This window comes from Maylandia zebra, linkage group LG18 (genome assembly GCF_041146795.1).
Source record: "Maylandia zebra isolate NMK-2024a linkage group LG18, Mzebra_GT3a, whole genome shotgun sequence".
NCBI lineage: Eukaryota > Metazoa > Chordata > Actinopteri > Cichliformes > Cichlidae > Maylandia > Maylandia zebra.
Genome location: NC_135184.1, coordinates 3,097,491 through 3,108,480, shown reverse-complemented (window position 1 = coordinate 3,108,480; position 10,990 = coordinate 3,097,491). Strand labels below are relative to the sequence as shown.

General features: G+C 45.3%; 2 protein-coding genes across 4 annotated transcripts; both read right to left on the bottom strand.

Moving 5' to 3' along the window:
- Positions 1-380: 380 nt before the first annotated feature.
- Positions 381-4,559, bottom strand: ift57 (intraflagellar transport 57 homolog (Chlamydomonas)). Its single transcript, XM_004569470.2, has 11 exons — positions 4,056-4,559; positions 3,346-3,520; positions 3,067-3,185; positions 2,884-2,974; positions 2,457-2,525; positions 2,234-2,356; positions 1,938-2,009; positions 1,497-1,628; positions 1,297-1,359; positions 1,020-1,086; positions 381-933 (listed from the first exon to the last, which is right to left on the bottom strand). The coding sequence occupies exons 1-11, from the start codon at positions 4,208-4,210 to the stop codon at positions 752-754; spliced, it is 1,248 nt and encodes a 415-aa protein (XP_004569527.2). The 5' UTR covers positions 4,211-4,559; the 3' UTR covers positions 381-751.
- A 1,078-nt stretch (positions 4,560-5,637) lies between these two features.
- LOC101469348 (uncharacterized) lies at positions 5,638-10,649 on the bottom strand. Of its 3 annotated transcripts, none has more exons than XM_004569471.6 (3): positions 10,356-10,649; positions 7,961-8,359; positions 5,638-6,319 (listed from the first exon to the last, which is right to left on the bottom strand). In XM_004569471.6, exons 1-3 carry the CDS (start codon positions 10,513-10,515, stop codon positions 5,799-5,801), a joined length of 1,080 nt encoding a protein of 359 aa, XP_004569528.3. In that variant the 5' UTR covers positions 10,516-10,649; the 3' UTR covers positions 5,638-5,798. The 3 variants fall into 3 exon arrangements, with proteins under 3 accessions (XP_004569528.3, XP_076732811.1, XP_076732812.1); XM_076876696.1 differs by lacking the exon at positions 10,356-10,649 and adding an exon at positions 10,164-10,327; XM_076876697.1 differs by lacking the exon at positions 10,356-10,649 and adding an exon at positions 10,176-10,327.
- Between the last annotated feature and the right edge of the window lie 341 nt (positions 10,650-10,990).

Below are 10,990 nucleotides of genomic sequence, written 5' to 3'. Positions count from 1 at the left end.
AATTACGCAGGTCTACAAGTTAAAAAAAGGTTTGTGTGTTTGAGTTTGCAGTCTGAGCTTTGGGCTCATTATTTGACACATCGGTCATGTTTGATAAAACATCCACAAACAGGAGATCCGGGACAGTGTGCAGTTGGTTTCTAATCTTCAGCCTCATTTAGAGACAAACACATGTGAAGAGATAATCGCAGAGTTTAGTTCAATATAAATAAAAGGTTTCCTGAACTTACATTTATTATTCAGTAAATGTTCCAGCTTTCATCAGGAAACATTTAAAGTATTCTAACGTGAAGGTGTTTTATGTTGAAGGTCCAAAACACAACTTCCTGTTTATCCTTAATCAGCCGCTGCTGATGAAATAAAATTCCCTGGAGTCAAAATGGTTGATTTTCTGTTTTTTAAGGTTTTATTTTGTGTTTACAACATTTAGTAGAAAAATAAAAACTATAATAACCAAAGATTCAATTATGCTTCGATTATTATACTTTTAAAAGTTCAATAACAAGTCTTTATCTGCAACTCTGGCGCCATCTGGTGGTCAATCTGATTAATGGATTTGAATCATTGAGCTTAACAGAGAAATTCTTTAAGTTTATAAAAATCCCTCAAAGACATAAAAACATCCATTACAGGAAATGGAAAAATATGTTGGTTATAAATAGATGTGACGACATTTTTCGGTTTCCTGAGCCTCTCAGGTCCTTTTAGAGGAGTCGGACCTCGCCGGGTTTTTCGGGTCTAGGCTGCTGCGCTAGGCGAACAGCCCAGCGGCGGGCTCGGGGATGTTGGTGGCGTGCATGTCTCGCGTCATGTTGGACTTCTCCTTGAGTTTGGCCTGAAGCAGCGTGTGCTCCACCACGCCGATCCGCACGTCCATCTGAATGATCTCCTGCTTCAGCTTCGTCAGGCTCTGCTTGATTTTCACCACCGGAGCTGCAAAAGCAGAAGAAGAAGCGGAGAGGTCAGCACTGCGGCAGGGCCGGAGTCAAAACCGAGCACTGTGACCAGATTCACCTCACCTCCGTCAGACATGCTGCTGCCTTTCTCCTCCATCTCCTGTTTCACCTTCTCCAGCTCCTCGCTGATCTGAAACAAACAGAAGAATTTCAAATTAAAACACAAGAACAATTCTCACATATAAAGGTTCAAATAATCTCTAATAATAAGTAATAGTTATTATTATTAAATAAACTGAGGACAGTGAACTCTGATGTTTTATTATTATCAGCTTGCTTTTTTCACCTGCTGCTGTTAAAATGATTTTATTGATGAATTAAACGTGGTGCGTTCACTGACCTCGGCCAGCACTCTGGTTCTCTCCGTCACTCCTCCGCTGGCCTGCTGGTAGCGCTCTCTGGCCTGAAGGATGACAAGAGTTACTGAACTGACTGTTTCCACACATTCTGACATTGAGACAGTTTCAAACTGGAATTAACGTGAACTCAAACGTGTCGCGATGACGTGAATGAATCAGGAACGTTCAGCTCCGGGTTTACCTTGCTGAGTTTGGCCTGGGCGCTGCGGTACTCCTGGATCAGATGCTCCAGCTGGTTGTTGATGTACTTCTCTCTGCTGCTCACCTTCTCCAGCGTCTTCCCGATGTCCTCCTGCAGCTTGTCCAGGTGACTCTGCAGAGACGACGAAGAATGATGTCACGTTTAGTTTCACTCCATGAACTTATTTTGTTTTCATCTTTCTCCAGAACTGAAACAGTCCTCAGGACGTTTGTCTCTGTGGTTAATGGGAGATTCGCTGAACATGGAAACATCTGTTCCTTCTTCTTGTGTGATTTAGTTTATTTAATTAAAGCTGGCTGATTGATAATATTCTTTACATGTGACTGAAATAAAATAATACTTCTTGTTTGTCCCATCCGATGACAGTGAGAGGCTGCAGGGAGGACATAACATGATGATGAAGCGGGTCAGTGAACGCACCTTGGCCTCCTTGAGTGAGGACTGGATCCCGTCTCTGTGCTGGTGCATCTGGTCCACGTGGACCCTCCAGTCCTGTAGGACCAACACAGACCAGAGAGTGAGAGCCACTAACACTGACAGCCAACCAGAGAGCATGCTGGGAAACTGCAGGTAACCTTCAAAGCCTTCAGTCACTCATACAGAAACAAAAGCTTGTTACGATCACACTGGACGAGTGTGAAGCTCCGGCAGAGTGAAGCGTCTTTCACTTCATCTCACATCTGGCGGAAGCTCCGACACCTCAGGTGAGCGCCTACCTTGCTGTCGGTCCTGATGGTGACTTTGAGTTGCGGCAGGACTCGCTCCACCTCCAGGTTCCACTCTGTCGCGTCGACCGTCGACTCCAGGATCTCGTCGGGTTTGGAGGACGTCTCAGCTTCCTGCCAGAAAACAGACGCCGCGGCGAGTTCAAAGCTCGGAGCGAACGTGAGAGCGTGAAAGTGGAAATTATGATGTAATCTTATTCTGAGGTGATCTCACAGTGTGAGTGCTTCGTAACTTCAGAGCCTCCAGGTCCATCACGTTCTCCTCCTCCTCGTCCCCTTCGTCCTGGTCACACACAAAACAATCATGAGATGTGAAGACGATTCATGGCTCGACCCGCGCAGCGCTGAGCATTAAAAACACCCAAAATACGGTCATGACAATATATTCGATTATGATTTCTGCTCTAAAGTGTGATGGACTTTATAAAACGAGGGAAATATTTTGTAATAAAATACATGAAATTATGTTTTTAAAATAAAAGTGTGAGGATGTTTTATTTTGAAATCTGTTCCCTGATTTCCTCTCAGTGTTTGGTGATCTCTGACAGAGGTGCAGGAAACCACCGCAGTAAAAACAGATTCATCCTGTAAGTGTGCCGAACGGAAAAGAAGAGGAAGTTAGACGAATGCGGAACACCTACGATCAGCTCCTCCTCCACTTTCCTGAGCGTGAGCTCGGCGTCGTCCTCCACCACAGACTCTTCTTCTGTGTTTTCTGATGGGTAGTTTGTCCTGAAACAGAGACAGAAAGAAGTAAAAAAAACTTCTATAAACACAGAAGCAACAAAAGCAGCCTGACGAAAAGAAGAAAACAGACGGCATACTTCCTGAAGGTGAAGCCTCTCTTCCTGAGCGCCTCCTCAGCCAGTCGGTCCAGCACGAAGCAGACGTACTCGCCTGAGCCAGACTTCAGTTTGGAGGGCGGGAAGTCCACCTTAACACCCTGAAAAACAGAGGAGGAATTAAAAAAGCGTCAAACTCTTCTTGTTTAACGGAAGCTCCCGCCTTCGCACAATCGGTCAGATTTATCAAAGCACAAACAAACGAACTCCAGACATACCAAAGCTCATTTCCAGCTTCTAAACTCTTTCTGTGTGACTCACAAAGGCCCGCAGTTCTGCCAGGATGTTGGACACGGTGGCGTTGGGTTCGTCGTACTCCTGCGGCTCGGTAAACGGCCTCCCCGCCACATTGATGAGCCACGCTGCGATGATGGTGAACATGTAGAACTGCTCGCCGGGGTTAGACGCCAGGTATGGACTGGAGACGAAGTAATGCCTGCACGGAGAAAGCAGAGGGGACTGAAGGGTTTTCCTTCACTGTGCACACTCAAAAACATCAAATCAGCACAAACACTGGAAACAAGCCTGGATTTCATTTTATTTTTATGCAATACTTTGTCTGGGTTGATCGATCAATCAACAGAAAATAACAGAATAAAGATCAAGAACTGAAACGCTGCATTGTCCCAACAAATGAATTAATAGCAGAAGAGCACTCGTATCCTCCATCTTCTTGCTTCAGTCGCTCAGAAGTGAGGGTTGTAGGCGGCTCTCTCTCCACCACAACGGTCCAGTACAATGCCAAGGCCACACAAACCCTCAACATCATACTTGAACTCCATCACTCTCCTCCAACCAGAGGGATGAATGAACAACACAATCACGTATCTTTAGGACGTGTCTGTTTTTATCTCATTATATTTTTGTAAACGTATGACTAGTTACTACTAGTTACACACTTCGATTGTTTTTTTCTGCTTCTAAATCCTAAAAAGGACACCGTACTTACATCCGAACTATGCGCTTCTTACCTGGACAGGTTCTTCATGTTGTGTTTGCCCAGAACCTCCTCCTCATAGTTGAGTGCATTCAGCTTCTCCAGCAGGCTCTCCATCACTGCGACCCCCCGGTAAGCCGCTCCGGGCCCTCGGTCCTCCTCGTCGCCGCGTCTGCCGTCCTCAGCCATCCTGCAAGTTTCACGTTTGCGTGGAAAATGTAAAAACCTAGCACCTTTAACAGATTGGCACTGCTAACCTGCTAGCGGTGTTTGTTTGGCTTCTGTTGTTAGGCAACCGAAAGCTAACCAGCTAAGCGGCTAGCTGACGTTAGCAGATAGCGACTTCGTTATAACATTTTAAACACTGGTTTAAACTCAGTCATTGGTCACATTTCTTTTATAAGCTGTATCAATATCCACAGTTTGGAGAAAAGGTGTACAAAATGAGTCTGAATCCTCTCAGTGCCGCGTTAGATGCTGCCGTTAGATTAGCTCCCTTCTTTGTGTCGGCTAGAAAACATCGCAACAGCGACCTCCGCAGGCTGGAGTGTGAGCTTAAAAACGGAATTTCCAATATCCAAAGATTAAAAGCTCCCCCTAAACTGAATACACACACAACCTGGTGCCAAACACATTTTGCTTTTTCAAAACCACCTCTATAAATTCTCTATAGGCTCCTCTTGTTCATGTATATCTTTCATCTGTTTCTTTGTTAATTTCTATTTGTGTTATTTCAGTTATTATATTGTTTATAATGGATTGGATTTATATAGCGCTTTATAGGCACCCAAAGCGCTTTACAATGCCACTATTCATTCACTCTCACATTCATACACTGGTGGAGGCAGCTACAGTTGTAGCCACAGCTGCCCTGGGGCAGACTGACAGAAGCCAGGCTGCCATATCGCGCCATCGGCCCCTCTGGCCAACACCAGTAGGAAAGTAGGGTAAAGTGTCTTGCCCAAGGACACAACGACCAGGACAGAGAGCCCAGGGATCGAACCGGCGACCTTCCGGTTACAGATGCGATTCCCAACCCCCTGAGCCACGGTCACCCGGTACTGTACTGGTGTACAGTATGACAGCATCTAAGGCAGGGTGGGGGAAGGATAGGATATGTAATAAAAGCATAGAAATGCACAATATATCGCCAACTGCTGCACCTGGAACACAAAAAGGAGAAAATACGCAGCTACATAAACTATCAATCTTCTCGTGGTTTTTGAGAGACAGAGTGTGAGTGAGAGTGTGTGTGTCTTTGTCACAAATGTACTTGATAATGAGGGTGGGAAACTGCAATAACATCCCAGGAGCCAGAGGCAGACAGAGATCGATCCGAGCCCCCAAGCGTACCAAAGGCCACACATCTCAGCGACATCCGCCCATCCCAGCAGGAGGCGGAGGGAGGAAGGCCCCTAATGGGGTGCCAAAGGGCGAGAGAGCCCCCACTACAGTCCGGCCATGAGCCGAGAACAGGGTCCCAGGGCTCCACCCAGGTACTGGGCACCTGTGCGGTTCTTGGGCATATCATTAATTTACCTCGTTAAATTAATAATATGCATTATTCATGACATGGATGTGAAATTTCACAGCCTAGAAATGACCATGCAGCCTCACACAGAACAAAAACAAGATTTTATTGAACCATCTCACATGTGAACCTGTACAAATTCGTACTTTTTCCCATCAAGCCTCGTTTCACGGGCACAGTTTTTCCAGCAGATGTTTCAGGCCTTTGTCTTCTTACCTGTGTGACATTGCATGTGAAGTTTTAATGTTATTTCCTTTTTGTACCTTGTCCCACAGGTGTTACAGACGAGCTTCTGATCAGCTGTGTTTTCACGTGCCCTTTTAAAGCTCTCAGGCCTTTAGATTTTCTCCCACAGCTGTTGCGAGTGTACGGTCTCTCCCCTGTGTGTCTGGCATTATGCCTTTTAAATGAGGACACGGTTTTCAGTGTTTTTCCACAGGTGTTGCAGCGATACAGCTTCTCACCTGTGAAGGTTTTGGTTTTCAGAGCCAAATCAGAATCTGTGCTGAGATCAATGACTTTAACAGGGGCCGTGTTTGGCTGCTCATGGGCAGGAGGACCCAAACATGGCTGAACCGTAACAGCGTCAGTCTCCTCATTCTGTACGAGCTGCTCTCCCTGGTGACTGAGAGCGACTGCTGCCTGCTCCTCTGTAATCTGTGGAGGCTCCGGGTCCTTCTGGTCTGGGCTGAAGTTCCATTCCTGGTTAAAGACCTGCTGGTCTGTGAGAATCTCCTTGTCATCACAGACATGCTGCTGTGGCAAATCTGCAGGAACAAACCACAGGTTACTAATGAGATGACGGAAAACTTCTCACGAGCAGGTAAACTGTTACAGGTATGACACGATGATGGCCCCGAGGCCACTAAGTAAATATGTCAGGTAACTTGTTAGGTAGCTGCTGGGCTGTTAACGTGTTTCCACCAATCATGTTTATGATTCAACACATGAAGCAAACAGGCTGAAGAGGAAAAAGTCAGTCATGCAGAACTCAACAGCGCAAGTGTTTCACTCATATCTGAGATTAAAACTGGACGCATGCGACTATTTAGGAGCACGTCTGCAAATATACTTACCTGCCACTTCATTAGTTACACCCTGCTAACCCCATTTTGCCTTCAGAACTACTTTAATTCTTTATTAGATTTTGGTCCATTTTTACATCACATCAGCACACTGAGCTGATAAAGGGACAGACTGGGTCAGCGTCAGTCCTCAGGTAGGCTGCGGTGTTTAACCGATGCTCAGCTGGTACTGAGAAGCCCAAAGTGTGCCAAGAAACTATCCCCCACACCTTCACACCACCAACAGCCTGACCCACCGATAAAAGGCAGGATGGATCCATGCTTTCATGTTGATTACGCCAAACTCTGACTCAGAATAAGACATGGTGTTTAACTCTCACCATTATGACTAAAAATAACAGGTTTTTTTTTTTAGAATTAGTAGAAACAAACAAGTATTTGTGTGGATGCAGAAGTACAAATTACAGAGTCTAGCTCGTTGTTGGCTTTCCTGATGGTAAAGAGGTCGGTTGGTGTCCTAATAATCAGATAGATTTTATTTCAAACTTAACCCCTTCAAACTTTTTTTTTTCCTGCTCTTGCTCTTGACGAAGGCGGTCGCACTTTTCTCCTCTCCTCCTCCCCCTCAGCTTCCCTGCTTAGCCTCTTATGTCCTTGTCTAGTCTCGTATTTTTTTGTATTACTTTTCCCTGGAACACTCTCTCACAGTCTGTTCTCTAAAACGGATACCCCCTTCGGCGCCAGCTGCGGTCGCAAGGCTGGAGGCGACAAAAACACCCTGATAACGACTGTGTTTAGTCTGTTCCTTCCCATTCCATGCATCCCCCCCTCTCTTTCCAAACGCCTTCGATGCTTGTTCCCTCCTGGGAACACGGCGGGTCTGAGCCCGCGCTGGATGGTAGCGCTGGGCAGGATGGCTGCTGTGTTTGCTTCGGATGACTCCTCACCCCCCACCCGACCCTGTGGCTGGTCACGTGTTCCATAATGTTGTGTTGTGGACATTTATGTGCTTTTTTGTGCAGAGGAGTTTTTTTGTTTCCTGTTCTCATGCTGTCCTCCCAGGAGCCCAGCATCAGTAGAGGTCTCTTTTTTTCCTCTTGTACTTTCCCATTGTAGTGTACATTTCAGTGTTTTTTTCTGTAACGCTACCGATCTGCGACCTGTATCCCCATATGATGTCTGTGTTGTGTGTGTAAGGTCGGGGGGGGGGGGTCCTATTTCACTGCAGGGCAACCTGCACGTGGCGAATAAAGCCTTGATTGATTGACAGATTGATTGAAACAGTCTGATGCTATTAGCACTCAGAGTTAGCTGTGTTAGCCCCGTTAGCCTATCTGATTTACATCTATGTGTATGTTTTTTTGTGGTGTTAAAAAGACGCACCTATCCTGTAGAGCTTCACCACGGGGTTCCAGGTGCTGTCCAGACGTCTGTGCTGATGGTTGAGTTCTACCTCATTGTCAGCGCTCTTATTAATAACTTCTAATGTTTCTTTGGATGTGGAATTAACAAACATGAAAATATCAGAACTGTTAGAGAGGGGCTGGTCACTTTCTGGTTGTGGTTCACTTTCTTCACAAGTTGGTGTCATCATAATAGCATCATTCTCCTGCTTCAGTGCAAACTGCCCTCCTTCCTGATTGATGCAGACTTCCTTTTCTTCCACTTTAATCTGTGGAGCCTTCAGGTCCTCCTGGCCCCGACTGGAATTCCTCTCCTGGTCACAGACATGCTGGTCTGTGAAAATCTCCGTCTGAACGCCGACGTGCTCCTGTGCAAGATCTGCTGGGACAAAGAACAGAAACACAGGTTACTCATGTAAGGGCAGAAAAACATCTACTGTACATTACATAAGTGATGGTGCCTAAAAATGCCCTCTTGGTCTTAAAAGGCCTAAAGTGTGCCAAGAAAATATCTCCTATATCATCACAACACCACCTGGTGTGCTTTTCTGCTGCTGTAGTTCATCTCAATTAAGGTCAAGCTTTTGTGTATTTAGAGATGCAGATCTGGAGTTGTGAAACAGTCAGACCATCCAGGTCTCTTCCTCATGCTAATAGTATCTCTGTTTGAACTTCAGCAGGTCATTTCTTCCATGCCTAAGTGCACTGTCTAGATAGTTGTGTTACCAAGCAGTCAAAGCCAGCACACACATTATTTTTCCAGAATAGATGTAAAAACTGTTCTTCGGTTTATGATGACCATGTTTGGATCATGACTTGGACATTTAGACATATGGCTCACCCCAACGGATCCACAGTATTAACTGCAGATACACTAATTACCAATATTTAGTTATGAAACAGTAAGTAACGGTTATTAATAAAGTGTTTTCACAGACACGGAGTCACTAATGCTGCACAACACAATAATTAAAAACAACGAGAAATACAGTTAACAGGAATGCAAAACCAAGAAAACAGATAACCATTATATCAATGAGAAGCACAACAGAAAACCTCGCGAAGCAAAAAGACTTTTAACTGAGTCCATACAGTGGGAGATTCTTCCAGAGCAGTGGTCCCAGAGGCTGGAGAAAGGCTCCGACTCAAAGGAGGAACAAAGACTGTGAGCAGCATCGTGTTTCATAAGAAAGTGAGATAAACAGTCGGAAGCTTGTTCATTTAGAGCTCTAAATGTAAATACAAGAATTTCTGGAGATTTCTGCAGAATCTGCAGTAGGATTGTTGCTGGTGCTGGACATGGTCTGTGGCTTGCTGCTGAAAGATTGGAGATAAGCAGGTTGGGTACAAAAGTCGAAAGAAGATGGGCCCTAAAAAGTGGTTGGCTATCACAGTACTATACCTAATAAAGTGGCAATGGATGTTCCTAGTAAAGTTGCCAGGAGTGACCCTGTGCACTGGTGTACTTAATAAAGTGACCGAGGAAGCAGGTGTACCTATAAAAGTGGCACACATGATGTGCTTCATCAGCTGCCCAGTGATTTGAGGTGAAACAGGATAAATATTTCAGCCAATCACCGAAAGATAGGCAGCAGATCCAAATCAGCCAATCAGATAATGACATGCACCTGTGTCAGAGGAGAGCAGTTGTGTTGCCATGGTGATGGCATAGGCCAACTGCCTGTGAAATGGGATTGGTACTGCTATCACAAAACGACTCATAAAATCCAAACAATAAATCATGTCAGGCTGATTTAAAAAGTGTGAGAATCCCAAGAAGCTCTTCTACACTGATGTACATTCTAGTAGGCCTGGTGTTAAAAGTGTGGCCGGGGGAGCGAGAGAAAAACAGGGTGTTCTGCGTTTTCTCTAAAAACCTTCATGAAATTATTAGTCGTTAACTGGGCATTGGGAAAGCACTCCTCTTGTTCAAACGCCTCCAGTCTAAGAAAGCATACACCTGTTGGCTTTGATGGAGACGTTGTTGGAAAGAAAACACATTTTCCTACGATTTGATTGTTAAATGGTGGCTGTAGAGTGAAAAGTGTGCGCGCGTGGGCAGGTGGAAGCTGATGTTTTTCATTAAACTTGTGTGTCTGGTTACTCTGGCCTTCCCGTTCACTTTAACGGATTTTTCAACAAACGGCGGGAAAATTTTGAAAGAATAAAAATCAATAACGAGCCTTTTTTCGTACAGTAACGTGTTCTGGTGATGCTGCTGTACATATGTGCCTGACACGAGCTTCTAGTTTGTTCTTCGCGCTCTCAGGTCTTCGTCCGTTAGCCTCTCTGCCCGTCCGCTGCTGGCTGTTAGCTCTCCCCCTCTCTCTCTCTCTCTGGGTTCAAACACACTCCAGTCGCACAGTCTGACTCACCTGTCCGCTGGAGCTTTAACACGGGGTTCCAGGTGATGTCCTGCAGTTCGCGCTGACGCTCGTACTGGACGATGGTTTTTTCAAACTCTGAGAAGATATCTTCAGCAGCAGCCGTCAGTCTGTCCCTGATAAACTCTCTCAGATGTTGAATTGAAGCCATTGCTGCTTCAACAGGTGAAATTTCCACCTACAGTAAGACACTGCGCTGGCTCTACCAGTAAAACTACTCAATGGAGGTTCTTCTTCTTCTGGATTTGGATTTTTATTTATTTTATTTTTTGGGGGTGGGGGGTGGAGGGGTTGCTCCCTGCTGTCAGAAAAACTGACATAAACGTTCGTTATCGCCCCCTACCGGCCGGTTTTAGTTCCAGGCGAAAACAAACTTTCATTAACAGGTCATAGTGTTTCTCCAGTCAGAGATCATTTCTTACTAGGATGTTAGGAGGCTTTGGAGTTTTGGAGAGAGTTTAAGTCATCTTGATTAAAAAGATCCTTGTTTTCAACGTCTCAGCCTTACTGTGGCAAACTGAACAGCTGTAAAACAATCACAGGTGGACAGCAAGTCTCATTAGATGAGCTGTATCATTGTGCCGTGTTAAGGAAGTATGGCCTGTTGTTGCTGAGAACACCCTCTT